The sequence below is a fragment of the Cucurbita pepo genome, chromosome 9 (genome assembly GCF_057944985.1).
Source record: "Cucurbita pepo subsp. pepo isolate OVF chromosome 9, ASM5794498v1, whole genome shotgun sequence".
Taxonomy (NCBI): Eukaryota; Viridiplantae; Streptophyta; class Magnoliopsida; order Cucurbitales; family Cucurbitaceae; genus Cucurbita; species Cucurbita pepo.
In genome coordinates this window covers 10,280,779-10,308,085 of record NC_141806.1, presented here as the reverse complement: position 1 = coordinate 10,308,085, position 27,307 = coordinate 10,280,779, and the positions used below count along the sequence as shown (strand labels likewise).

The window sequence follows — 27,307 nt, the reverse complement described above, 5'->3', positions numbered from 1 at the left end:
CATCCCCAACCATAAATTCCTAGTCTTAACATAATATCCAGTTCAATAAAATTATATGAGGGTACACATAGTACTTCACTAGAATCATCATGCATTATTGTACGAAAAATAACACACATGCTCAACGGGCCGATAACTTCCAACAAGCACATAAAAATAGGATGTCCAAAGAGTATGATTTTGAATTTGAATCGGGATAAAAATCAAGCAAACAGAAGTCGAAAGGGCACCTTCATGTGTCGGGAGGAAGCCTACTCGCAGGATTCACACGCAAGTGCCATGCGCGGAGGGAAACCTACAGTCACGGGTTGCTGAATCAATTCGGGTCGGCCCGGTTGGATTGCAAGTCAGTTAGTTCAACGGTTTGTGGGTCGATTAGCGGATCACGGGTCGGATCGTGGGTTGCAAAAGTGGCATGTCACCAATCAACTAGAGTCGCATCACTCCACACAACGTCTGACCAGTTGCTCCATGAAAGCTTTGAGACATGTCCCTCACCTGTCCAACCGGAATCTTCCTCTCTCCTCCTAGCAGATGAACAAATCGATTTCCGATTAGTTTTTCCTCCTGTAATAGGCTGAGGTGCATGAAATTTATTTTTTCCTAAGTGTTACTAACATTCTTTCAAACTTATAACTCATATCGTATGATTAACATATCTCAACTTATATTATATCATAACAATGCGTAAAAATTTAAAGACCAAAATAAAATATTAAAATAGAAAATGGATTAAAATAGATTTTTATATAAAGTTTATAGAACAAGTGAGTGTGAGCTTCCTAGTATTTGACAAGTATTTTTGCATTTAAGATTGGATATTCAAATTCACATCCCCATAAAAATGCTATTTATACAATGAGAAGAGTTCAGAACCAGAGAGGAGACTTTCATTTTTTTTTTTTCCTCTCCAGATTTGTCCATAAGTGTAGACTTGAATTGAGAATTTTCAGCAACCTCTAAAGTTTCTGTTTCCACTTTCCAGTGTTCGATCACATTAAAAGCTGTCAAGACAGAAACAGAAGAGAGAGTTTACCAAAAGGATACAACAAGACCAGCCTGAATTGTTATTAAGAAACTCCCTAAACCCCTACCCCTACACTACATCATTCACAGTACACACACACACACACATATAGCTTCCTTCAGTCATAATACAAAAGTTTTACACAACAAAGTCCAAGCTATGTTGAACACAACAAAGAGTCCCACTGGCCGTGGTCATCTCTTCTGTCGCTTCGACTCTAGCTGCAATAACAAACTTTCGGTTAATCGTTTTACACCACACATCATATAAGAATACATTAAAGAAATGGAATCTTAAAGAAACTGATGATTCTTCCCTTCCTCAAACAGGCAGAACTTGTAGTTTGGTCAGTGAGGGAAGTTGGTTTCATCTATCTTCCATTAATATTCTTACCTGCCTGAGCCATCTGTTGTCACAGAGATTACTACAATACTGATAGCTTGACAAAGTCCCGGGAAAAAAATGGTGAAAATGGATGCTATTGGAGGTGGGATTTTCCCAGAAATTCCAACTAGTGATGTAGGTTTCGAAATGGACAAGCTTCCGATGTGAAACAACTAAGAGGCATTAAGAAAACGAAAACAAAGCGCCCCTCTCCTATCGGTCGAGAAATGCTTACTACTTTGCTCAATGATAGTGCTGAAAGTTGATGTATGTCTTTTCCATCTTACCCAAAAAAAGTATGTCCTTTCCACAAAGAAGTATGCAGGACTTAGTTCAGAAGGCCGGGAAAAAGAGAGCACTTAATGGTGTGCATTAAAAAGTAATTATTGAAATGCAGATTTCTCTAGCAGTCAAGAGGTGGAAGTATGAACCTACACAAGTTTCAACCCTTTACTACAAATGTAAAATTTAGGTTAAATTTCAATGAATCTTTTTACTTTAAAAAGTTCCAATTTTGTGTTCAATAGATTCTTGTCATGTTTGACATTTTGTGAAATTCACTAATCTATTAGATTTAAAGTTGAAAGTACATAATCAAGTAAGAATTTTGTCTTATAGGCCTATAATTTTTTTAAAATATAGAATATAAATGGGACCTGCAACATTTTCAGCATTGTACTGCAAAAGTTACACAAAATTTAAAGTTAAAAACCTGAACTTCTTGAACTACAAAACATATTAGACATGGCCTTAAAAGCTGAGAGACTGAAGTTGTAATTCAACCTAAAATTTTGAAGCAACATAAATATGCCCCATTCTTTGATGATAGATGCTAGATGACTTTCAGCTGAGACAAAGGAAATATCGATCTTGAGAAAAAGTATTTGATGCAATGGCCTTGATGTGTTAGGAATGCAAATCAAAATTAACTTTAGATGAAATTGAACATTTCATTTAAAAATGATATCATTATGAAAGATAACTTGCAGTATATTTTCTTTTATGTGGATAAGCAACGGAAACAGAAGATAAAAGAGTAACATAACAGGACTTAAAAGCTATACCGTTCAACTTTAGACACTTTTGTTAAATAGTTGAATAAAAAATAAATGAAAGATGTGGCAAAAGCAGAGAATTAAATCCAAATTAAAAAAAAAAAAAAAAACATTTTTTCAGACCATAGAAAGCAAGTTACATTTCGCACTATATTAATAACAGTGTTCCCAGGCACTCAAGTCAAAAAATGGAAAAACCAAACGGGTGTCGTGTTGATAATGAACTGGCATTGACAGATAAGAAAGCATTGATTTTGTCCAGAGGGGTGGGAGAGAGAAGATTTCAGTACTAATATTTTGATTCTTAACTTTTGGGAAGATGACCTCCCAACGAATGATGTCCTCCTAACTTGGATCAAAGGATTTTTTGGTCACAATTATACCCAAATGGCTGGCATTTAATGATCATAAGACTGGTTTTTGGAAAGAAAAAAGAAGTAGAAAGTGAAACGAAAGAAAAACCTTGAAATGAAAACATGATTGCTGTAATTGGAAATGAACCAAACTTATGGTCTGCACATTTAGCATAAACTAATCCAAACATTGTATATTTCAATTGTCTTCTTGTTATACTTGTGCTTCTGAGTTAAATCTTTAAATTCACCAAGAAGGAGAAAAAGACATCTGACGTGAATAAAAGTACATAAAGGATAATATGCTGACAAAGATGATTGATATCCAACTACCAATATACGTAACAGACAACAGTTACTAACCTTGCTATCAGCCACCGGTGATGCTGAAAATGTGTTCTCATTTGTCTTGATGTCAGCATCAGATGCACATTCAGAACACACAAAATGCTCCAACTTTTTTGCTTCCTCGATAGTCATACTTACGCAAGCCGGATGATACCTGAAGACCAAAGGAAACATAAGAGTTTTTGTACTTTCAAAAAGAAACAACGTCGCTAGACTGAACTCTTGACTTCGAGACTTTCAAGTTCCAGTACGAAACAAAATGATATAATATAACCACTCCAATCAGAACTTAGCTATTTTGTTCTTATAGAGTCGAAGTGAATATTCTATTTCTAACAACAAATTAAAACCCATGGAAAACTGTACATCACATTGCACTTTGAGGGTTAGTTTCCCCACCTATGGATAGGACAATAGCATGTTAATTGATTAAGGTGACCTTTGAACGGCTTAATCTAATGTATGAGGTCAGAATGTTAAGGAACTGCAGATGACCATATGCCCAAAGCCAAATTCAGTGCACCTAGAACACTATCTTTGAGTAAACATTTTTTAATTGTTAATTCATATAAACTTAGGGTGAGTTTCATAAAGCTGACTTTTAACCAATTAAAAATACTTCTTAAATGTTCATGATGTTTGGTCACATAACCCAAAAGTGATTGTGAAAAAAATCTAAGAACACTCAAATAACTTTTAAAGTGAGAAGTATTTAACTAGTGCTCCTTTCAAAAAGTTCTCATAAAAAAGTGTGCGACTTTAAAGCACTACTTTAAAAGTTATCCTAAACTCACTCTCTTGGTTCATTATGCTATGAACAAACCGCTTCGCTCTGGAAAGTCTAAATACAACAGAGAAATCAGCGATTCAGTACACAAAAGTAAGCATTAATTTCCCAAAATTAACATGGACACTTACCAGTCCTTACAGCCCTCGCATTGCACCATGAGGTCGTCTGGGTTGTAAGGCATTTCACATTTGCAATAGCTGCAAGAGAAAAACAAAAAACATAAGAAACCGATTCAAAAAATTTGCACCAGAAGAACACATTAGACAACAGAAAAGATGAAAACTCACACAGCAACTCGGTCTGGGGTGAAAGCTCCAGTAGCAGCCTTGTACTCAAATCTACAATAATAATCCTCAGCACCAACATTCTCAAGCTTAGTGTAGTTTTTAAATGAGTGAACAGTGCACCTCCCTTCAATGGTGTGAGCACTCTGCACATCGTAGTGATCCGACAAGAAGAGCTCCTTAGCTCCATGGAACTGCCTCCGACCTCCAATCGACTCCTCCGGCCGATAGTACCACCTCACTCGAACTTTAATATTGTTTCGATTATCAGCTTCGATCTTCTCGATGCGCGCTACATAAGGTAGCTTACTCGTTTCCGACGGGCGCATCAGAACACAATCTCCGACTGCAGAATCCATCAAATCAGAAGTTATAAAAAAGAAAAAGGGGGAAAACGAAACAAGTTTCGAAAGTTGTAAGCGAAGGAGATTACCTCTAACGATCTTGTTGGTGCCTCTGATGGTGTAAGAGTCCAAGTCTTTCTTGGGCGGTCTGGTTTTGGCCATCCGTGAGGGAGGGAAGCCAGAGTGGTGAAAATGGGAAGGAATTGAGAGTATTTGAGAGAGAAATGAGTGGTGTTTTGAGATTGGAAGAGCCGTAGAACTTGGGGGAAGAAGAGAAACCCTAGTTCTTCACCATTAATCTCATCATCGTTGAAGATGAACACTGTCCAGACTGACGCCTTCTTTGGAGCGCAACCCCGACCCCTTTACATTCACACCTACGTTGGAAGTTCGAATATTTGTTTCTTTTTTTCATTAATTAATTTATTTATTTTCCCTTCACAGAGAAGGGCTTAAAAGTAATTTTGCTTTTTGGTTTAATTCTTTTTTTTTTTTTTTTTTTCTGTCCATTTTGGTATTTTCGCCTCTACCAAAGGTCATTTTGGTCATTGTAAAATGTGTATTTTATTTTTGAAGTATAACATGCATAACTAATTCTATTTACAATTACATAATTATTTGAAGTTATTACATAATTATTTGAAGTTTTAAAACAATCTAAGTTAAAAATAAATATCAAATATTTATGCTATAATAATATTATGGAAATTAATAAATATCAAATATCAAATATTAGGAAATTAAGAAATTAAAGGAAAAAAAAATAGAGAGGTAAGATAAGGTGAGGTGAATAATAGAGTAGGGAGGTAAGTTGTGATTAAAGATAGAATTAATAACTTGTGGGACCCACAACGAGAGGTTGCAGTTAGTAGATTGTGGGACCACCGTTGCCAAGAAAGGTCGATCACTCCATCAAACCTTTTTTTTAAGGTATACTCAATATAGACGGAATTAGGTGTACCTCATACTTAAGATTTAGATCAAGATTCGAAATTTGAATTTGACACCTGATGCCCTCAGCATCTCCTGAAACATGGTCGAAATTCGAATACAATACTTGATGATCTCAGTATTCTTTTATGGATGAAGACTATTCTCACGTGCCAACATGAGTACTTCCAATCATTAAGCCATTAATGAAAATAAAAAAACATTTTTTTTCTTCAGAATTTGGGAATAAGTTGGTTTTAACTAAGGTACTACTCTAATGTTAGATTATTAAATAAGGATAAATTACAATTTGTTGAAGTTTTAGATATTGTTAAAAAATATGTGGAGAGCACACATTTTATATTAGATATATTAGATAGTTTTAAGAAAGTTAGAAATATTTAGAATTAATTTTTAATATTTTTGGAATTTTATCAACAAATAGAAAAGATTAAATTTTAACATTTAAATTTTTAAAAATTAAATTATGATTTAACGTAAAAACTAAATTTATAATTTAACCTAAAATTTAATAAGAAAATAAAAATAAAATATATATATTCAACACATTTTTTAAAATTAAAATTAATTTAATTTTTTTAAAAAATTCTTCTAATTAAGGTAAATTGTTAAAATTAGGTTAAAATTTAACACTGACTTTTAAATTCTTCTAATTTTAAAATTTTTAAAATTTTAAAATCTTAAAATACATATAACAAGTATTAACTATAATTAAATATTCACTTCTTCCATTTTTGTATTTAATACTAATAATGCAATAACTTAATAAACAAAAAAAAAAAAAAAAAAAAAAAAAAAAAAAAAAAAAAAAAGAAAAGAGGCCATTTTAATCTTTTAAAAGATTCATAGGTGGGCTCAATCTTGAATAGGCGGTGAAACTACCAAGCTAGAGTACAGTAGGGGCAGAGGAAATTTTCGGTGAAACCACTGAAATACGTAGAAATCGAAAAGAACACCAATAGTAAAAGCACTCAACTGGGCCGACACTGAGAGACAAAAGTTAGAGGAGCGAAAGAGATTAGATACCTACCTTTTAAAATTTAGTTATCTGTTCCTTGAATAAACTCGTAATTTAACCTATCGTTAGCTTCTCCGGGCCTAACTCCCTGCTACTCTAGTTGCATTTATTTGTCTGCCCTAGCTGTCAAACTCCTTTTTAAGTCAATGATGAAGACACAATGCCAACCCTCTTAAGTCCTTAATTTGTCAAGGTGTCCCACCACTCTCACCTGCTAAGTCCCCTAAGGTAAACGCTTACCCTCCCTCCCTCTACCCCCAGGCTGTCTTCTAGGGGTAGGCAGGTTGCTTTGCCTCTTAGATAGATCTAAACCGCGGTAACGATTCTAGTCACTACCATCATCATAACATGTTATGGACGGAAAACATCTTTAAAACGACCCTTCCCATGCTTGATCACTCATGCCTCCACATATATAAGAAAAGCAGGCTCAAAATATATCTGTATAAGAGGAATTCTTGCAGTAACTTGTATAGCAGCAAATGTCTTCTGACAGAACATGAACAAAATAGACACAAAACATCCTCTTTCTAACAACACGGATGATATCCAAATTTAGAACCATTTCAATGCTAAAATCCTTGTTTTCTGGTATGTATCAGAGATAACTTATCTTAGGTGCTAGAACTTCTGGATGACGACGGAATTCGCAAGACCAGCCTGCTCGATTGTCTGAGTCATGTCACTGAGAAGTTTGGGAGGGAAACCCATCAACTGCAGCTGATAGTTTCTGGCACCCCCTGGCCTAGACGCGTCGATGAAACCACGAACATCGCTGATTGTGTGATGGTAATTGAAATGAGCTATCATCCGTGTTCCATCTGCCAACCTAAGCTGAATTGAGGTTGATGGCAACGATTCATCCACGACCAGCCCTGCAGAAGGGCTTGGACTGCTATTGACATTACTGGGAGTAGAAGTTGGCTCGTTTGTTGCTTGGGTTGGCGTGGAACCACCAAGAGTTCTTCCTACGCCTTGAAATGGAAGGCGTGGCTTTTCTGGTTCCTGCAAGATACACAATACGGAGTGTAATATTTATATGCTCCACCGACTACAAACTCAAAAAATGGAACATTAACTGAAGGTTAAATACTGATTGGAAAGCTCCCAAACTTCAACAGATTCTCGACTCTTGAAAGAATTCTATCAACTATCCTGGTTTGTTTATATGTTCAAATTGTAGAACCAACCAGTGAAATCTAATAAGGTTACTTACACGATACTCCTCCATCCTCCTAATCAAATTCACATGAACGGAGGACCTCCTATCTGCAGGTTCAAGCTCTCTGGGGCACTCGGACTTTCTGATGCTCTGGATTGAAATAATACAGTAAACACAACCATCTCAGGACAGTAATCAGTAATCCGAAAAAAGAAATGTATCTTATGGAGCAAATGAAACAAGAAACATTCTGCAACATTTCTACAAGCAATCGACAAACTTACAAACATTGATCAAACATTTCCCATAAAATACATTTCATGTTGTTTCCAATATTATCCATGGATGCATGCAAACACATGCACATAAATATTCCATTAGAACATTAAAAGTATCGTATTCCACTTACCTCCAAAAAGGATGCATTTTCAGGATCATCCAACCTCCTTAAAGGCCCATCGTTTACAGTAAAGCCATTACTCCAGAATACAATATTGTGAATAATGCTCTCAGGCTGATCAGGTGCAGAACGTACAGTTTCTCCTGTCAGTAACCTGCCAGTTCCTGTAAAGCTGCTTGAGCTTGAAGATGAACGGGCATTATCAATAGGACCTTCCACTGCTCCCATTTGCCTAGCTTGATTGAAAAGTGAATCCACATCATTGCCCTTTGTAGGATCTTGGACAAGCATCCCGCTGAAAGTTGGCAACAGTGTTAGCATCCAATAACCTTAAATTCTTGTCAACTTCAGAGTTATTTCCAAAAGGAGCTTTGCATAAAACAATAGGCATATACGATAATTGGACAGTTTTTTTCTTTTCAGTCTTTCATTTAATGGTGGGAGAAGAGGAAGAGAGACAAGTCAAGTAAATTATGACATCAGATCCAACCTCAAATTCTTGCTTAGATAAGCAAAAATGAATATACGAAAACAAAACCATGTACAGGAGGAGGAGGAGGCGGAGGAAAAATAAGACAGTATCCCCCACTAAATACCAATTTCAATTATAAAGAGATATAATTCCTCAATAAAAGAAGAAGAATTCTGTATAGAGGTAAAAATAATATCAAATTCACACTCTTCTTTGCCTTCACTCCAAAACTTCAAGAGCCAAGTTACCCAAAAGAAAACCAGAACTGCATTAAGAATAAAAAATTGTCCTTAGCCTGAGCCTATCACCAACCAATAGTTGTATCATAAAAACCATAAAGGTTGAGAGATCAATGCTCTGAAGTGAAATGTACATACACACACTCAGGCACAAGCAGCTCAATCTTCAATCTCCTTACCATCATTCTTCTGAATTTCAGATCTCACTCAAGTTTCACCTATGCTCCCTGCTTCCCTGATACTTTTGTGATGACTGGTCTGGTAGTAATTGTAGAAAATGATGGAAACCCCAATGCGTTTGCAATCCAAGGTCTTTGACTTTCCAGCAACACATGCTCAATAGTTGAACGGGAAGCTTTGTTTAGCGGAAGAATGGTTCTTTATCAAGAGGAGGAAGGCCAAGTTTTTTCACAAAGGGCTATATTATTGATTGTCCATTAATAGTTTTTCTATCTTCAAAATCATAAGCAAAGTGGCATTAATGTTGGAAAAGAAGTTTGGAAAGTTAATTTGGGGATCATGTTCTAAACTCAAAGGAGTTGTCTCTTGCATTGGAGTTCAGCAATTGGGAACTCTGTAATAAAGTCTAGTGAAATACATATTTTTTGGTCAAATGACCATGCAGTTTTTCCCTTGAACTTTATGACAGAAGATGCTTGCTCGTAAATATATGATGTTGAGCAGTTCAGCAGTACGGTTGTTAAAATTCATTTGAGTGGTGATCTTCCTTTCCTCAGCTGAAATCTACCTTATAAGTTCATCTAAATGTAGATTTGGGAACCAGAGAGTGATCAAATTGCAGGAGAGCATGTGAATTTTTCACCTTGTCTCTCTGAACTTTGTTTGATCCTTGACATTTATTGTTACAAGATCAAATAAATTGGATGGGCATAACTGAGGGGTTGAGGAGCTTCAAAGTTGACGGTTTATTCCATTAAAATGAATCCAAAGTGATATAAAAGTTAATTCCTTAGAGGTGGTTGCGTGCAAGCCAAAGCACCTAGCCATACAAGATCAAAAATCACAGAAAGTGGGAACCTGTGTCTTCATTAATGTTCTCCTGCAAATCTTTAGTGTCTCTTTGACAGTCACTCAAAGAAAGTTGCCTATCAGCTAACCAAGGTTAGTTGCAAATGAAAAAAAAAAACTCTTCGTCTGGAGTTTGCTGCTAATTGGGCGGCTTACATACAGAACATTTCGGATGAGGTTACCTTCTTTGGGATTCTCCAAGCTGACGCTGGTTGTGTAGGAGTGATGAGAATGCCTATTTGGTTTTCAAGTACCCCCATGAAACCAAAAATTATGGAACAATCTTTTTGATGAATGTGGGATAAAATGGGTTGTCCATAACCTTTCCACTGGGTGTGCAGAACCATCTTCAGTGTGGCAAAAGACTATATATCAAAACGGAAGAAAACCATAATCTCAAAGGGTAAAATGGACTTTAGCTCAATCATTCTCTGAGGAACTTCTTGAGGGAGCCTCAAAGTGGTAGCGATTTTCTGAACTGGAAGAATACTCTTTACCCATTCCTTGTGGTGGCCTTGGTCTCAGTAGCATTAGAATGAATGAGTTCAGAACTCCTTTCTAAGTGGCACTGTTGTTGAAAAATATAAAGCTTAGCTTACAAAAGGAAAGAGATTCCTATCTCGAGGGAGAAGATTGACTTTATCACAATTATACTTTCGAATCTTCCACATTCCAACTAAATTTTTTCAATCCCAGGCAAGCTACTACAAATAGAAAGCTTACGACAAATAGGATGTTTCTTTTCCTATAGCTAGCGGTGGCCTCAGTCTCCATCGCATCAGAGTGAAGAATTCAGGACCTCTCTCTAAATGGATTTGGAAATCCCTCAAAGCTCTCTTCCTCACGGCATGAGTTATTTCTGGTTAGTACAGTAAATAAAAGTTTGGATAATTGTGTAATTGGGGCTAGTTAGCAAGTAGCAACCGAGGCCAAGTGAGATTCTCTTGTCTTGTCAACAAGCTTTCTTTGATAGTTAGTCCTTAAACTTAGTAGACAGTTCCAAGGTCTTCTTTTATCAAGTTCTTAGGGAAGGGATTCTTGATAACGAAAATCTGAGGCACTATGTTTTGGCTAATTTTAAGTGGCAAAGTACCAAGGAGTGTAGAAATGAGGTAGGAGGATGCAATTTCCTGGTTCAATGAAACAAGAAAGTGCTTCTTGACGGGCCATGAAAATGGTTACAAATTTGTTGACAAAAATTAGGCCATTCCATTAAAGATTGTAAAAACTTCCAACTAAAACATCTTCTAATGGCCAAATAAATACTTCCATGCCCCCTCAATATTGATTGGATATATGAAAATTGGCTGAATTCCTTCTCAACCGTTCCATCTTTTACCCACCACGAAAATTTAGGACCCTAACTACACGTTACCTTACTATTTCAATTTCAGTTTTCAACAGCGTCCACCAAAGTCCAATCGTCCCAAAAAAGAAAAGAAAAAAGGTTAAAGAATAACCCAAACGTGATAAAAACTAATGAATTCAGTGAAGGGAACAACCCTTCATCCCCAAGAAAAACCACATGAACAACACTGCAGTCTTCTTAGCCTACCTTCAATTAATTTAAGAAAGTAACAAGAAAGGATAAATTCACAATCACTTACAAACCGACTCCTAATGAAATGGAATACAAATTCACTAAAGCAATTGCAAGAACAAAGAAGAAGAAAAGATTAGGGTTAAAAAGCGACCTCTTCTCACCACCCGTGTAATACTCTTGAGGACCATCGGGGTCGCCGACGGAATCAGGCGATCGTCGATTGAGATCGGAAAGGGTTCGGATGCCACCGGTCCGACTGCTGGAGGGCTTTGATGGCTTGTCGTCTCGTGATGCCATTGACGATGCTGATCGAAGTGAGAGAATGGGAAGAGGAAAGAATCTTGAGAGAGGTCGCGTAATTTCTAGGCAGATTGCAGGATTCGTGAAGAACGCTATGTATACACTCTGCAGGCTAATTGTACCGTTTTTTTTTTTTCTTTTTTTTTTTTAATTATTATTATTATTATTTATTTTCGTTTTCCGTTTTTTTTTTTCTTTTTCTTTTTAAGTTCTTAAATCTTGGTCCTATATGGATTTGACATTCAACCCTCAAAATTTCTCTGAGGCTCTCTAGGCCTCGTGAATGGTTGTTTTGTTAGTCTCTTTCATCGCTATCACAATTCTAGAGCTATATTGTAAGCTTCGAGGCACGACCTTGGTTATAAGTTCTTATAAAATTCATGTATACTAACGTTCTATCAACCCTCAAGGTACTATTGTTGACCCCTACAGCTCATGACAAGTCCTCACTGAAATAAAATTAACTTGTAAACTCCTTAATAATCCCCACAAGTAGAGTCACCGCTCATGACAAGTCCACACTGAAATAAAATTAACTTGTAAACTCCTTAATAATCCCCACAAGTATGGTCATAAATCGTATGTCAACTCTATAGCTGTCTAGACTCCTGACAATTGATTCGAGTTTACAAGTAGGACCTGGTTGGTGACCTCTAACCATCTTTTTATGGTTAACATATCATCACTAGCTAAGAGGGTTAAACCCAATAATGGTATGAGTTCATTATATATTTATTTTAGAAAAAATGATTTAGGTATGTTAGGAATAAAGATATCTTAGGAATAAATTGTCCGGCCTCTACTGTAAATACCCATCTAGCCCTACCTAGGTTTTTCATCCAAAGAAATACTAAGCACAGAGTGCCGTAATATTTTATAGAGTGTTTTGTAATCTCTTCTCGATTTGTGTTAATAAGGAGTGCGAGTGTTTCCCACAAAAATTTGAGTTCAACAATCTAATATCAGAGCGAGGTTGATGTAGGGTGTCTGATCTCTTTGAATTCTTAGTATGCTCTGTGGTTGCAGCTCTCTCTAATCTTCCACATCAGAAACGATTTCTTGAGATTATTAGTGAGTGAGTTTTTTTATGTCATGAGTAGTCTGTGACCCTCCAAGTTATGTCGAAAAAGGTTGTTTGGTATTATTGAGGTATAGCCAACACGATGGGCACTTTCCAAATCATTGGAGGAATAAAACAAAGAAAAAAAAAACACAACAACAACAACTACATCACGTGGGCAACATGTATGATGTCCTATTTGCAAGAACAAGACCTTTCGGGAGGTCGTTGGTGGGAGTGAAACTAAGTCGTCAGAGGAGGATTCTAATGGCGCCTTAAGCAAATGGAGAATCAAAGCAGATAAAACAATGTTTGTCTTGAAGACCACAATCTGAGAAGAGATGTTAGAGTACATTTGGGATGACAAGATACCGAAAGAAGCATAGGATACGTTCCTAATGTTATTCTCAAAGAAAAACGATATGTGGCTAGAATTTCTAGAGAACGAGCTGTTATCAATTTCACGTGGCATGACGATTGCTCAGTACTTCCACAAAGTTAAGTCAATTTGTTAGGAGATTATTAAGTTAGACTCGAAGTCTACCATTGGAGAAGCTCGAATGAAGAGAATTATTATCCACGAATTGCGACCATAATATAGAAAATTCGTTATTGTTGTACAAGGATAGCCCGCTCAACCATCACTTGTAGAGTTTGAAAATTTGCTAGCCAGGCAAGAAGTCATGGCTAGGCACATGAGAGGTATCACGCCAAAGATTGAAGAAGAAGCCACCAAGGAACTGCACAACCAGAGAGAGCTCATAAGAACGACAACAAGAGATCTCAAAGAAAGAGATTTGAAGGTATTTGCTACAATTGCGGGAAGAAGGGTCACATGTCCAAGAATTGTTGGTCTAGGAAAAAGTTTTTCGAAAGCAATGTGGCATCCTCCAAGATCTCCAACAATTTCAAAAGCATGGAGGAATGAGATGCAGAGGAAATATGTGACATAGAAGAAGACGATTTGAGCTCATGGCGAAGATGGGAGAGCATATTGATTACGAGGATGAATGGATCATTGATTCAGGATGCTCAAACCATATGATTGACGATCAACGTGGTGTAATGGAAGCGGGGTGGCACCTAGAGAAAGAAGTATTACCAGGCTTTGGGAACATTGAAGAAATTCTTTCACATAAGACGGGGGAGAAAATTATACACATTTGCTTAAGTGTTGATGTGTCTGGAGGTCCAAGTGGCACTAATATTGGTGAGTAAGAAGTGAACTCGGTGAAAAGGAAATGACACCTCAACAACTCAGACGGTCAGAAAGAATCTAGAAGCCAAATCCAAAGTATGTCAATTCAGTTGTTAAAGAACACGAAGTTAAAGAGCCAAAGACGTATGAAGACACATTATACAATACGACTTGGCAGCAGGCAATGGAGGAAGAAATTATACCCTTGGAACAGAATCAAACCTGAAAATTAGTACAAAGACTAGAAGATGTCAAATCCACCTTTTGCAAGTGGATTTACAAAATAAAGTGTATCCTGGATGAATCAATCGAGAGATATAAAGCTCAACCTGTAGCTCGAGGGTTCTCTCAACAATATGGACTATACTATCATGAAACGTTTAGTCCAATAGTGAAGATCACTATCATACAGGTTCCTCCAGCACTTGTGGTAAATAAAGATGGTAAATTATGGCAGATGGATATGAAGAATACTTTCTTGTAGGGAGAGTTAAACAGAGAGATCTACATGAACCAATCGAAGGAATTTGAGAATGCAATTGGAGTCACATCAGTACATGCAAAATCAAAAGAAGTTAGTTACAATCAATTAATTATGATCGTTTAAAGTTGACTCTTCCAGTACACAATATTTGAGGTTTCTTCCTATACACAATTAATTATGAGTCAGTCATTGACTCGTTTAAAGAAATTTAATATTGTGTATAGGAAGATTCAATTAATTTAATATTGCTCGACGGACCTTGAGATATGTTAAAGGTACATCAATTAGGATCATTTGTACAAAAGAAGCAATGACTGCAAGTTAGCTAGATACCGTGATGTTGACTATGCAGGATATCACGATACCCGAAGATCAAGCACTGAGTATGTGTTCAAGCTCGGTTCGAGAACAATATCTTGGTGTAGCAAAAGACAACCAACAATATCATGGTCAACTAGAGAAGCAGAGTACATAGCAACGACTAGAGAAGCTCAGGAAAGTACGTTGCTGAAACTCTTGATGGAAGATTTGCACCAGAAAATTCACTATCCAATACCACTTCATCGTGACAACCAATCTGCGATTCGCCTAGCAGAAAATCCTCTGTGGTGTTGCATGCTAGAACAAAACATGTGAAGGTGCACTACCATTTCATTAGAGAGAAAATCCTGAAGGAAGAAATCGAGATGCAGATCAAGATAGATGATCAAGTGGCAGACTTGTTTACAAAAGGGCTGACAAACATGAGAGCTTTCGCTGTTAGCTCAACATGGTGCGACTAATGAGCACTAGTGCTGAGGGAGAGTGTTAAAATATTATCACTAGCCCAATAATTATATGAGCCCATTGTATATTTATTTTAGAAAAATAAAGTTACAACTGTGCACCCCTACCACTCAGGACAAACTTAATAAAAGGAAGTTAACTGACTAACTCGTTACTACTTCCCATAGAGTACAGTCATACATCATAAACCAGATATATAGTTATTCGAAGCCTCGACAATCGAGTCAAGTTTACAATTAAGGACTAGTTGGTGAACTCTTATTCGCGCCCCGTGTAACTACATAAAATCACATACATAAATAATAGAGACATAGCATAATGGTCTAACATATAGATACCTAATCATGGTTTCAGTTTCTCTCGAATCTGAGCTCCGTTCATACATTTTTCAAAAACATGCATTATAACGTTTAAGGTGCTGTTACATACATGAATTCAACTTCATGCTTAAATCTTAATTATACATTTCCTATAACATGTTTTCAATCATACCAAAGGCACATCTCCGTTTACACTTAAATCTTAATTTAATAGTTCTTTATCAGGAAACGTGCATCATAATGTTTAACATATCCTTTTCGTACATCAAACCAATTTAGTTCATGTTCAAATTCCTATGACATACTTCTTATATCATGCTTCCACACGTACCACAAGTATAGCTTAATCTGAAGTTACGAGGTGCCATTAACCTGAAATGTTCAACACTTTCTGCTCGGGAATCAAGTCAAGAGAATAAAATAGGTGAAAACAGGTTGAAAAATAGACTTTAGGAGGTTTAAAAATGGTATAAAGAGGGATGGCCTCTTTAATAAATATGTAGATTTCCTCGTCACGAGTATATAGAGACAAGAATCAAGCAATTTGATTGAGATTTGAGAGATAAACGAGGGTCATAAGTTACTGAGAAAACCCTAAACTTCACTTCCAACAATGGCTTCGTTCTCCTCCTACCCATGCTCTCGATCTTCCGTTCCTTCGTGGCGCTCCAACTTGAGTCTCCCATTCAATCGACTCTCCATCAGATTAATCCAACTCACAGCCACCAGTGACAAGGCTAACACATTTTCTGCACATGTTTTTTTTAATTATTATTATTATTATTCTTCTATTAAAAATCGGATATTACAAATAAAATATTTAATTTAATTATCTCTTGTTAAAAAAAAAAAAAAAAGATTTTTATTGATATTTAAAAGAAAAAGACCTAATTGAATCTTCCTACCCACAAATTATATTTAGTTGGTAGCAACTCCAATGCATGAAAAGACGGGCCATTACAACCTTATTTGTAGATCCCACATCGGTGGGAGAGGAAAACGAAATATTTTTTATAAAAGTGTGGAAACCACTCTTAGGCGACGCGTTTTAAAAACCTAAAGGGGAAGTCTGAAAGGGAAAGCCCAAAGAAGACAATATCTACTAGCGATGGACTTGGGTTGTTACAAATGGTGTAACGTTCAAAAAAAAAAAATGAATTCAGCCAAGTCAACGGAGGGGCAAATGTGTCATTTTGCCATCCAGCCATTATAGGGGTCCAAGGGTCTCAATCAGCTATTAGTCACACCCACACTGGATGTATTATAGGCATTCATGTTGACCTCAATGGAAAATTAGGCTTTGATGACCCAAATGATGCAGACACTAGTTGCTAATCAGACAACATTATAGGGGACCAAAGATTCAGGGACGATGACCGTGGAGTCCCATTACCTGAAAGATTTTCAGAGACATAAATCGCATTCCTTTAACAAAGGCAAGGTGAATCCCATCGCAGTAGAGAATTGGCTAGAGACTATAGAAACAGTCTTCTATAACATGAACTATCTGCTGGAGTATCAAGTACATTGTGGGACATACATGTTGAAAGGAGAGACACACTTCTAGTGGAAAGGTGCTCAGAGGATCATTGCACCATAAGGAGAGCCTATTACTTGGTGCCAGTTTAAAGAAACCTATTTCCACAAATACTATCCAGTCACTGCTATGATGAAAATGCAAGCAACATTCCTTGAACTGAAACAGGGAGACAAGTCAGTAGAGGAATACGATCTGGAGTTCAACAGGTTGGTAAGGTTTTCTCTAGTATATGTGAGCACAGAAGAGTTGAAGGCCAAACGATTTATTACTGGCCTAAGGAATGAGCTAAAGGGGCATGTGGCAGCCCATACATCCTCTGATTATGTAGAAGCCCTTCGGGTGGTGATCCTAATCGACAAACTACAGTGGGGATCAGCCCAATCATCCCACACAATAGTCCAAGGGAAGAGGACCGACCGGAGCCACCCCAAAACTAGTGGACCGCCCCGCGACCACACTAATAAGCGGGGGAAAGCCTCGGTGCAGAACAGGACCAATTGTCCTAATTGTCGGCGTCCTCACTCGAGGGAATGTAGAGTAGGAATAGATGCATGCTACAAATGTGGCCGAACAGGGCACCTTGCAGTAGATTGCCCTTAGAGGAACGATCAGCATGCCAACTGACCTGCGACACAAAATCAAAGGGCCCAGGATGCTCAGCATTAGTAAGGGTGAGTTGTAGCCCATGCAAGCACAACTAGACAAGCTGACGAGCCTGACGCAGTTGTTACAGGTACGCTACCCATCTTTGGTCATTTGGCTTTAGTGTTGTTTGATTCGGGTTCGACACATTCGTTCGTATTTAAGGAGTTTGTAGAGCTAGCACACCTAGAGAAGGAACCTTTAGAGATCACCCTATCAGTGTCTACCCCTACTCACGAGCTATTGTTAGCTACCCATAGGGTTAAGGTAGGTAATGTAACAGTGCTAGGACGTGTCATCGAAGCTGCACTAATAGTGTTAAGCAGGCAAGACTTCAATGTCATCTTGGGTATGGATTAGCTAGGCGAGAATCATGCTTTGATAGATTGTGAGACTCGAATAGTGACTCCTAGACTCCCGTCAGGGGACAACTTTACCTACAAGGGAGACACTCCCAAAAGAACCCCAAGCGTCATAACAACACTAAAGGTCAGAAAGATGATTTGTAGTGGTGCAAGTGCATTTTTAGCGAGCGCGACCTTAGGCAACCGTAACGAGCAAACGGTCTCATCAGTACGCATCGTCAGGGAGTTCGTAGATGTTTTTTCGGAGGATTTGTCAAGTTTGCCCTAAGTTAGGGAAGTTGATTTCGGGATCGGTTTAGAACCAGGAACTGCGCCGATCTCCAAGGCACCCTGTATAATGGCACCTGTAGAACTCAGAAAATTGAAGGAACATATATAGGAGCTGTTGGATAAGGGTTTCATTCGACTTAGTTTATCACCCTAGGGAGCCCCTGTTCTATTTGTCAAGAAGAAGGACGAGTCTCTACGGTTGTGTATTGATTATAGGGAGCTAAACAATGTCACCATAAAGAATAAGTACCCTCTCCCAAGAATTGATGACTCGTTTGATCAGCTACAGGGAGAAACAGTTTTCTCCAAAATTGGAGGTCAAGGTATCATCACTTGAGGATCAGAGAGAAAGATATACCTAAGACAGCCTTTAAAAGTCATTATGGACATTACGAGTTTCTTGTTATGTCCTTTGGCCTTACCAATGCACCAGCAGTCTTCATGGAACTAATGAACAAGGTGTTGAAGAATTCTTAAACACTTTTGTTATAATGTTCATTGATGACATTCTAATACTCTTAGTCAGAGGCAGAGCATGAAGAGCACCTGAGGAAAGTCCTGACAATATTGAGAGTCTAGCAGTTGTACGCCAAGTTCTCCAAGTGTGAGTTTTGGCTATTTGAAGTAGCGTTTCTGAGTCATGTGGTGTCAAGCAGAGAGATCACAGTAGACCTAGCTAAGATAGAAGTAGTGATGAGGTGGCCAAGGCCGACCACAGTCACTAAAGTGTGGAGTTTTTTAGGGCTAGCTAGCTGGATATTACAAAAGGTTCATCCAGGGCTTCTCCAAAATATCTTCAGTGCTAACTCAGCTAACCAAGAAGGGCAAGCCCTTTGCTTGAATAGAGTTTCCAGGAACTCAAGGAGAGGTGGGTGACAACACTGTTTCTCACATTTCTAGATGGGTCAGGCGATCTCATGGTGTACGGTGACGCATTAGTGAAAGGTTTAGGGTGTGTGCTCATGCAGAAGGGTAAGGTGATAGCGTATGCTTCTAGACAACATAAGAAATATGAACTAAACTACCCGACTCATGACCCCGAGTTAGCAGCGGTAGTGTTGGCTCTGAGAACATGATGACATTACCTGTACGGGGTACCAGTGTCCATAGTATCAGACCAGGACACCAGGTTCACCTCTCAGTTTTGGAAAAGTCTCTAGCAAGCACTAGGAACTCAGTTAAGGTTTAGTACAACTTTTCATCCTCAAACAGATGGACAGACCGAAAGGCTGAATCAGATCTTAGAAGATATGTTGCGAGCCTATGTCATAAATTTCTCTGGGTGTTGGGACGAACATTTGCCCTTGATGGAATTTGCCTACAATAACAGTTATCAAGCCACCATCCAAATGGCGCCTTTCAAGGCATTATATGGACTTAGGTGTTGAACCTCAGTGTTTTGGGAAGAGGTAGGCACACAGCAACTACTGGGACCAGAGTTGGTTAAGGTCACCAACGCAATGGTGCAAAAAATCAAGCAGAGAATACTCACCGCTCAGACCCAACAGAAGAGCTATGCATATTTGCATAAAAGGGACCTCGAATTTGAAGTGGGTGACCATGTGTTCCTGAAGGTAGCCTCTATGAGGGGGTGTTGAGGTTCGGGAAGAAGGAAAAGTTGAGCCCAAGGTTCATAGTCCCCTCCGAGATTCTAGAGAGAGTTGAGACTGTGGCCTATGGAATTGCCCTACCATCGAACCTTGCCGCCGTACACAATTTGTTCCACGTGTCCATGCTGCAAAATACACTCCACACCCTACCCACGTGATTGAACATGAAACGCTTTGTCTTTAGGAAGATCTGTCATACGAGGAGAAACCTAGCAGAATTTTGGCTCGAGACACCAGGCGATTGAACAACAAAGTTATTTCCTTGGTGAAGGTCTCATGGGGTAACCACCATGAGGAAGAGGCAACTTGGGAATGAGAAGAGGACGTAAAGAGAGCCTATCCTGAACTCTTCCAAGAGATGTCGACTTTCGGGGACGAAAGTTCCTAAGAAGGGGAGAGTTTGTAATGCTCAAAAAAAAAAAAAAAAAAAAAAAAAAGGAATTCAGCCAAAAGTCAATGGAGGGGAGAGAAGGATTTTTTGGCAGCCACGTGTCAACCGGTGTAGCGCGGCTTGGTAGGCGGAGGACACACGTTGCGCATTGGTTGGAGCTACGCGGCGGACGACGATTGGAGCAACATGGCCCCAGCAATACGGTGCCACGCATCGCTAGTGTACCCTACCTGTCTACAGACCTACAGACTGATCTGTCCCGACTCGTAACCTGTCGGCCCAAACCAACCCACGGTCCACCTGAGCGAATCGAGCCGTCGACCCCAATTGGACCGCTGACCCATGACTGCACAGAAGCAACCTGCGCGTGCCGCCCGAGAGTAGACGTGTTCTCGGTGCGTGTAAGACCCATTTTTGTCCGTTTGACTTCTGTTTGCCTAATTTTCGTCCCGATTCCAATTCTAACAATGTTTTTATGAGAATAGGGACATAGTCGAGGAAAATCAGTATTTTTGGATACCCTACTTGCATAGAGACGCCAGCGAAAGGGCATGTGTCAACCAAGTAAGTCACCACATGGAACTTAAGAAGAAATATTTGTAGGAATCACTTCGGTATGCATGCATGCTAGTTTAATTTCCTTAGTTGACTAGATTTTTCCATGATATGAGTTTAGGTGGCAAAATGTATGAATTATGAAAATTGAATCATGGTTTATGCTTATGCATGAATTATGTATGTTGTATCTTGATGCTTGATATATGTGCACTAAGTTAATGTTTATGAATCGTTGTTACAATAAGCCTAGGGATTCATGATTAGAGTGATGAGTCACTGGGTTTAGACCTATCCCTTCCCTAGGAACCTAACAGATTACCACGACAACGAAGTACCTTAGGATTGTTCTTAGGCTGCTAGTTGTGTGAACGATATCTATAGCTCCGTGGGAGGACCAGGGGTTCCTGATTAGTTCTTACTACTGCTTGGCCATTTTGCATGGGAAATGTGTCCCCACGTCGTACAACCCATTAGCTGTGTGGGAACAGATTGGGTTGTGCCCCCAGGGGACTATTATGGGCCTAGGAGGTACTCAATACACTCCTAAGCAAGATGCCATGTGGTCTCAAATAACCATGCAGAGGTAGCACCTCATAGAGAGACACCGGTCATTACAGCTCGGCATAAGGAACTCTTAGAGACTAAATGAAAGGACGGAGGACTAGAGAAGCTCCAAGGGGCAATCCCCAAGGGACTAAGACCAGAACCAAAAGTCCTGGAGCTAATTAGAAGCCCGTGGGAATCCGTTAAGCATTAGGATGCGATGATAGCCTACAAGTAGGTGGCTTACTGAGTATAATTTTTATACTCATCCTTGCTATGTTTCCCTTTTTCAAGTGCGTGAGGCGTCTGGTCAAGAGAGGGCGTGATCAAAGATGTGGATTGTCATAGAGGAATGCATGTCCCGAGATATCAGTCCAGTTTTTCTTTTGTATTCGAATTCACATATTTTCGTCCCAAGAATTGTTAATTATTTGAACATTTGTTTTAAAATTTCACTTGAAATAAATGGTTTCGCCTTAATGCATTTTCAAATGTTTTTGTTACATTCACGTCATTTTGAGTCACGACTCATAGTATAATATTGGGTCGTGACAAATGGTGTCAGAGCTAGACACCGGATGATGTGCCAGTGAGGATGCTGGGTGTCATGGTCATGCTCGTCCAAGGCGTGTTGCCCATGGCCGCATGCCCATGACAAGCCCAACCCTTTATGTCTTTTCATATTCTAGTGTTTTACTTTTGTATTTCTAGGAAGTATGACGTTTCAGAAATATCATGTCTAAGCCTGTCAGACATGAAATGCCTCAGAATGTACTATAGGGGGATATGACTAGTTGTCAACTTCTCCCTACCCAAGGTTATATACTGTAAGCCGTTGTTATTTCTCTCTTGCTTGCTTATATAACGTCTCTTTCAAAAATCTCTCTTTTGAAAATCTCTCTCTGCCCTTGTGTTCTAAAACCTTCTCTTAAAACCGAGGCCAAAGGCTCGAGCATATGTCGCCTGGCCGTAGGTGACACAAGAACGAATTGGCTTAGCTCACTTGTCCTTGGAAAGTGAGTGCCGCACAATCGCAAGTCCGCTGCCATTAAAAGTGCGATTGTGACAAGTGGTATCAGAGCTTTGTAAGCTCTGTGAAATAGCAAAGACCGAAAACATGTCGACGACAAAGTCGACACCCAAATCACAAGCCGACCGGCTTACTTAATAGAGGAGGAAATGTTGTTCCTCAAAGAAGTCCCTGACACCATCCGCTTCCTGGAAGCACGGGTGAAGGAATTGAGTGGAAAAGTCGTAGAGATCGATGCAATGGGTAACCGCCTAGATGGGTTGCCAATCGCAAAACTGATGTTTCGAGTGATCTCACTCGAAGAAAAATTTGCTCCTACGAGGAGCCCAAGACCGTCTGGTAGCCCCGATAGCTCTGTCGCGCACAAGGAGGGACGTGGCAAAGAGTTCAACGTACTACAAAATACAATGATGAGTTTGTTCAATGGATTACCGGATGAATTCAGAACAACGATCGATGACATCCAAGAAAAGATGTCCACCATGAGCACCCGAATCGAGGTGACCATGAAAGCCGTGGAGAACGTCTCAACTGGGCAAACTAATACAGGATCCAACAAACTGAAGTTTCCCGACCCTAGACCTTTCAAAGGGAACCGGGAAGCCAAAGAGTTGGAAAACTTCATCTTTGATGTCGAACAGTACTTCAAAGCCACATCGGCTTGTACCGATGACATAAAGGTGACAGTAGCCTCAATGTATCTCATAGACGATGCCAAACTTTGGTGGCGTATGAAGGTACAAGACATCGAGAATGGATTGTGCACCATAGACTCGTGGGAAGACCTCAAGAGAGAGTTGGGGGACCAATTCCTCCCCGAAAACGTAGACCATCTAGCAATGGAAAAACTAATAGCCCTAAAGCAAACTGGAAGCATAAGAGACTATGTCAGACAATTTTCGACCCTGATGCTAGATATCAGGGGCACATCAGAGAAGGACAAGGTGTTCTTATTTATAAATGGGTTACAACCGTGGGCCAAAACAAAAATACACGAGAAAAAGGTCAAAGACCTAGCTACTGCAATTGCATGCGCCGAGAGACTCCTAGACTATGGGAACGAGGCGAGTTACCAAAGAAAAACAACACAGGCCCCAAACACTGGGGGCAAAACATATAAACCGTCAGGTCATCGAAATGGGAGCCCCAACAGGCCAAACAGAGGTAACGACAGACCAAGCAGGTGGACAGATAGACCTGCTCAGAACAACCAAGCAGGGACATCTCGAGAACCTTACCCTCAAAGGAACCACCCGACAACACCTTTACAATGCATATTGTGTAAAAGGCCCCCACAAAGTGTCCTACTGTCCTCATCGGGCCTCTCTCACTGCACTCCAAGTGTCCATTCAAGAGAGCAACGACACAAGAGTCGAGACTATGCTAGACAAGAAGGAAGATCAAGACAACCCCCTGAATGGGCGCGCTCAAATTCTTGTCAGCCCTCCAACGGAAGGTCGACCCGAAGGAGATAATAGAGAAAGGGCTCATGTTTGTGGATGCGACAATAAACTCTCGACCGAGCAAGAGCACTTTGATAGACTCAGAAGCGACTTATAACTTCATCGGCCGATCAAGAAGCCCGAAGATTGGGACTTACCATAGGAAAAGACCCTGGAAAAATGAAAGCTATCAACTCCGAGGCCTTGCCTATTGTGGGAGTTTCCAAAAGAGTCCCCTTCAAATTAGGGGCTTGGACAGGAGAGTTGCACCTTGTCGTAGTTCGTACGGACGACTTTGACGTGGTACTTGGGATGGAGTTCCTCCTAGAACACAGAGTTATCCCAATGCCACTGGCGAAATGCTTGGTGATCACCGACCACAATCCCACAGTAATACCTGCAAGCATTAAGCTGTCAGGTAATCTTAGAATGATCTCGGCCATACAATTGAAAAGAGGACTCGCACGGGAGGAACCTACATTTATGGCTATACCACTGATGAAAGAAGTGACTACTGAGGAAACTATCCTAGAAGAAATCAAGGAGGTACTAAACAGTTATGCTGACATAATGCCAGAGAGCCTACCACAAACATTATCACCCCATCGAGGCATTGATCACGAAATTGAACTCCTTCCCGGGGTTAAACCCCCAGCGAAGAACGCATACCGAATGGCTCCCCCTGAGCTAGCCGAATTGAGGAAACAACTAGATGAGTTGTTGACGGCAGGATTCATCTGCCCGACAAAAGCACCTTACGGAGCACCCGTACTATTTCAGAAAAAGAAGGATGGGACGTTGCGTTTGTGCATAGATTATAGAGCCTTAAACAAGGTGACGGTACGCAACAAATACCCACTGCCGATAATATCCGACTTGTTCGACCAATTTCAAGGGGCCAAATACTTCACGAAGTTGGACTTACGATCAGGGTACTACCAAGTACGTATCGCCGAGGGGGATGAGTCCAAGACGACGTGCGTGACAAGATATGGAGCCTTCGAGTTCCTGGTAATGCCCTTTGGCTTGACAAACGCCTCAGCTACGTTTTGCACGTTAATGAACCAGCTTTTCTACGAATACTTGGATCAGTTCGTCATAGTATACCTCGACGACATAGTTGTATACAACACAACTCTAGAGGAACACAAGGTGCACTTGAAGCTGGTATTTGACAAGCTGCGGCAAAATCAGTTGCAGGTCAAGAAAGAAAAATGTGCCTTCGCAAAGGCATGCATCAACTTCCTCGGACATGTCATCAGTTGTGGACAAATTGGGATGGATAGCGATAAGATAAAAGCTATCCAAGAGTGGAAAGTCTCTACTTCCGTATCCGATGTGCGGTCCTTCTTAGGATTAGCAAACTACCATAGACGGTTCGTGGAAGGGTTTTCACGACGAGCCGCCCCCTTAACGGAGCTCCTGAAGAAAGACCACCCTTGGTCGTGGTCAAATAAATGTCAAATGGCCTTTGTAGATCTGAAGGCAACCATGACGAGGGGTCCTGTCCTCGGGTTAGTAGATGTTACAAAGCCATTTGAAATAGAAATAGATGCTTCCGACTTTGTCCTAGGCAGTGTCCTTATTCAAGAAGACCACCCCATCGCTTATGAAAGTTGGAAGCTTAATGATGCCGAACGGACATACACTGTCTCCGAAAAAGAAATGCTGGCTGTAGTCCATTGCCTACGAGTCTGAAGACAGTATCTCTTGGGATCACAGTTCATAGTGAAGACGGATAACAGTGCCATCTGCCACTTCTTCGATCAACCAAAATTGACGACAAAACAAGCACGGTGGCAAGAGTCGTTGGCGGAATTCGACTTGAAATTCGAACACAAGGTAGGGAAGAGTAATCAAGCAGCCGATGCACTTAGTCGGAAGGGCGAACATGCGGCCCTGTGCATGTTAGCCCATATTCATTCAAGTAAGATCGATGGATCGATGCGCGACATCATCAAAGAACATTTACACAAAGACCCATCGGCCAAAGCCATCGTCGAACTAGCTAAAGCTGGGAAGACACGACAGTTTTGGGTTGAGGGAGACCTTCTAATGACTAAATGAAACAGATTATACGTCCCAAGAACGGGAGAACTGAGGAAGAAGCTCATTCAGGAATGTCATGATACCTTATGGGCAGGACACCCTGGGTGGCAAAGAACGTATACCCTAATCAAAAAGGGGTACTTCTGGCCGAATATGCGGACGATATCATGTAGTATACCAAGACGTGCCTCATCTGCGAACAGGACAAAGTCGAGAAAGCCAAAGTCTCGGGACTCTTGGAACCTCTACCTGTGCCAACAAGACCTTGGGAAAGTGTGTCTCTGGACTTCATAATACACCTCCCAAAAGTCGGAGAATATGACGCCATCTTGGTTATTGTAGATCGGTTCTCGAAATATGCGACGTTTGTTCCCACTCCCAAATTATGCTCGGCTGAACTAATAGCCCAACTATTTTTCAAACACGTTGTCAAGTTATGGGGCATTCCGTCGAGCATGATCAGTGATAGAGATGGTAGATTCATCGGCACATTTTGGACCGAATTATTCGCCTTCTTGGGAACGACTTTAAACATCTCTTCGAGCTACCATCCTCAAACCGATGGACAGACAGAACGGTTCGACTGCTTGCTCAAAGAATACTTACGTCACTTCGTCGACGCTCGCCAGAAGAACTGGATACAACTGCTAGATGTTGTCCAATTCTGTTTCAATTGTCAAACGAGCTCGTCTGCGGGGAAGAGTCCCTTCGAAATTGTAAGTGGACGACAACCGGCCTTACCACATATTATTGATCATCCTTATGCAGGGAAAAACCCTCAAGCTCAAAACTTCACGAGAGAATGGAAGCAGCCAACAGATATAGCCCGGACATATTTAGAGAAAGCTTCCAAGCATATGAAGAAGTGGGCGGACAAGAAGCGTCGCCCCCTTCAATTCCGACCAGGAGATCAAGTTCTCATCAAGTTGAGACAAGAACAGATCAGATTTCGCAGCCGAAAAGACTAGCGACTAGTTCAAAAATATGAAGGCCCGATTGAAGTCGTTAAAAAGATCGGGGCTACCTCCTACAGAGTTGCGCTACCCACATGGATGAAAATCCACCCAGTAATTCATGTGAGCAACTTGAAGCTTTACCACCCTGACCCGGATGACGACCAGTGAAATGTAATCACAAGATCGAGCATCGATCTGAAACACAAAGAGACAGCAAAGAAATAGAGGAGATCCTAGCCAACAAGGTTAGGAAGATAGGAAGACCCGTACGGACGATTCGTGAATTCCTTGTCAAATGGAAGAATCTCCCTACGGAGGAAACCAGCTAGAAATGCGCCGAAGATCTGGACTCCGCCACCACCCA

The 27,307-nt window shown here is 40.0% G+C and overlaps 2 protein-coding genes across 4 annotated transcripts; both read right to left on the bottom strand.

Annotated features, from left to right (window-relative positions):
• Positions 1–814: 814 nt before the first annotated feature.
• Positions 815–4,984, bottom strand: LOC111787965 (chromatin remodeling protein EBS). 3 transcript variants are annotated; one of them, XM_087127167.1, is made up of 5 exons: positions 4,675–4,984; positions 4,245–4,587; positions 4,086–4,154; positions 3,183–3,321; positions 815–1,004 (listed from the first exon to the last, which is right to left on the bottom strand). In XM_087127167.1, the coding sequence occupies exons 1-5, from the start codon at positions 4,745–4,747 to the stop codon at positions 993–995; spliced, it is 636 nt and encodes a 211-aa protein (XP_086983293.1). In that variant the 5' UTR covers positions 4,748–4,984; the 3' UTR covers positions 815–992. The 3 variants fall into 3 exon arrangements, with proteins under 3 accessions (XP_086983293.1, XP_023523847.1, XP_023523848.1); XM_023668079.2 differs by having other exon boundaries at positions 815–1,248; positions 4,675–4,983; XM_023668080.2 differs by lacking the exon at positions 815–1,004 and adding an exon at positions 1,726–2,258.
• A 2,016-nt stretch (positions 4,985–7,000) lies between these two features.
• Positions 7,001–11,767, bottom strand: LOC111787971 (plant UBX domain-containing protein 4). Its single transcript, XM_023668089.2, has 4 exons — positions 11,551–11,767; positions 8,126–8,411; positions 7,771–7,866; positions 7,001–7,559 (listed from the first exon to the last, which is right to left on the bottom strand). Exons 1-4 carry the CDS (start codon positions 11,694–11,696, stop codon positions 7,176–7,178), a joined length of 912 nt encoding a protein of 303 aa, XP_023523857.1. The 5' UTR covers positions 11,697–11,767; the 3' UTR covers positions 7,001–7,175.
• Positions 11,768–27,307: the final 15,540 nt, after the last annotated feature.

Coding starts and splice junctions, on each gene's coding strand:
- LOC111787965 (XM_023668079.2), bottom strand. CDS start 4,747: ATGGCCAAAACCAGACCGCCCAAGAAAGACTTGGACTCTTACACCATC. Junction 4,155..4,244: donor ACCCCAGACCGAGTTGCTGT/GTGAGTTTTCAT, acceptor TTTCTCTTGCAG/CTATTGCAAATGTGAAATGC. Junction 1,249..3,182: donor CACCGGTGGCTGATAGCAAG/GTTAGTAACTGT, acceptor TTGTTATTGCAG/CTAGAGTCGAAGCGACAGAA.
- LOC111787971 (XM_023668089.2), bottom strand. CDS start 11,696: ATGGCATCACGAGACGACAAGCCATCAAAGCCCTCCAGCAGTCGGACC. Junction 7,867..8,125: donor AAAATGCATCCTTTTTGGAG/GTAAGTGGAATA, acceptor ATTTCAATCCAG/AGCATCAGAAAGTCCGAGTG. Junction 7,560..7,770: donor GGAGGATGGAGGAGTATCGT/GTAAGTAACCTT, acceptor TGTATCTTGCAG/GAACCAGAAAAGCCACGCCT.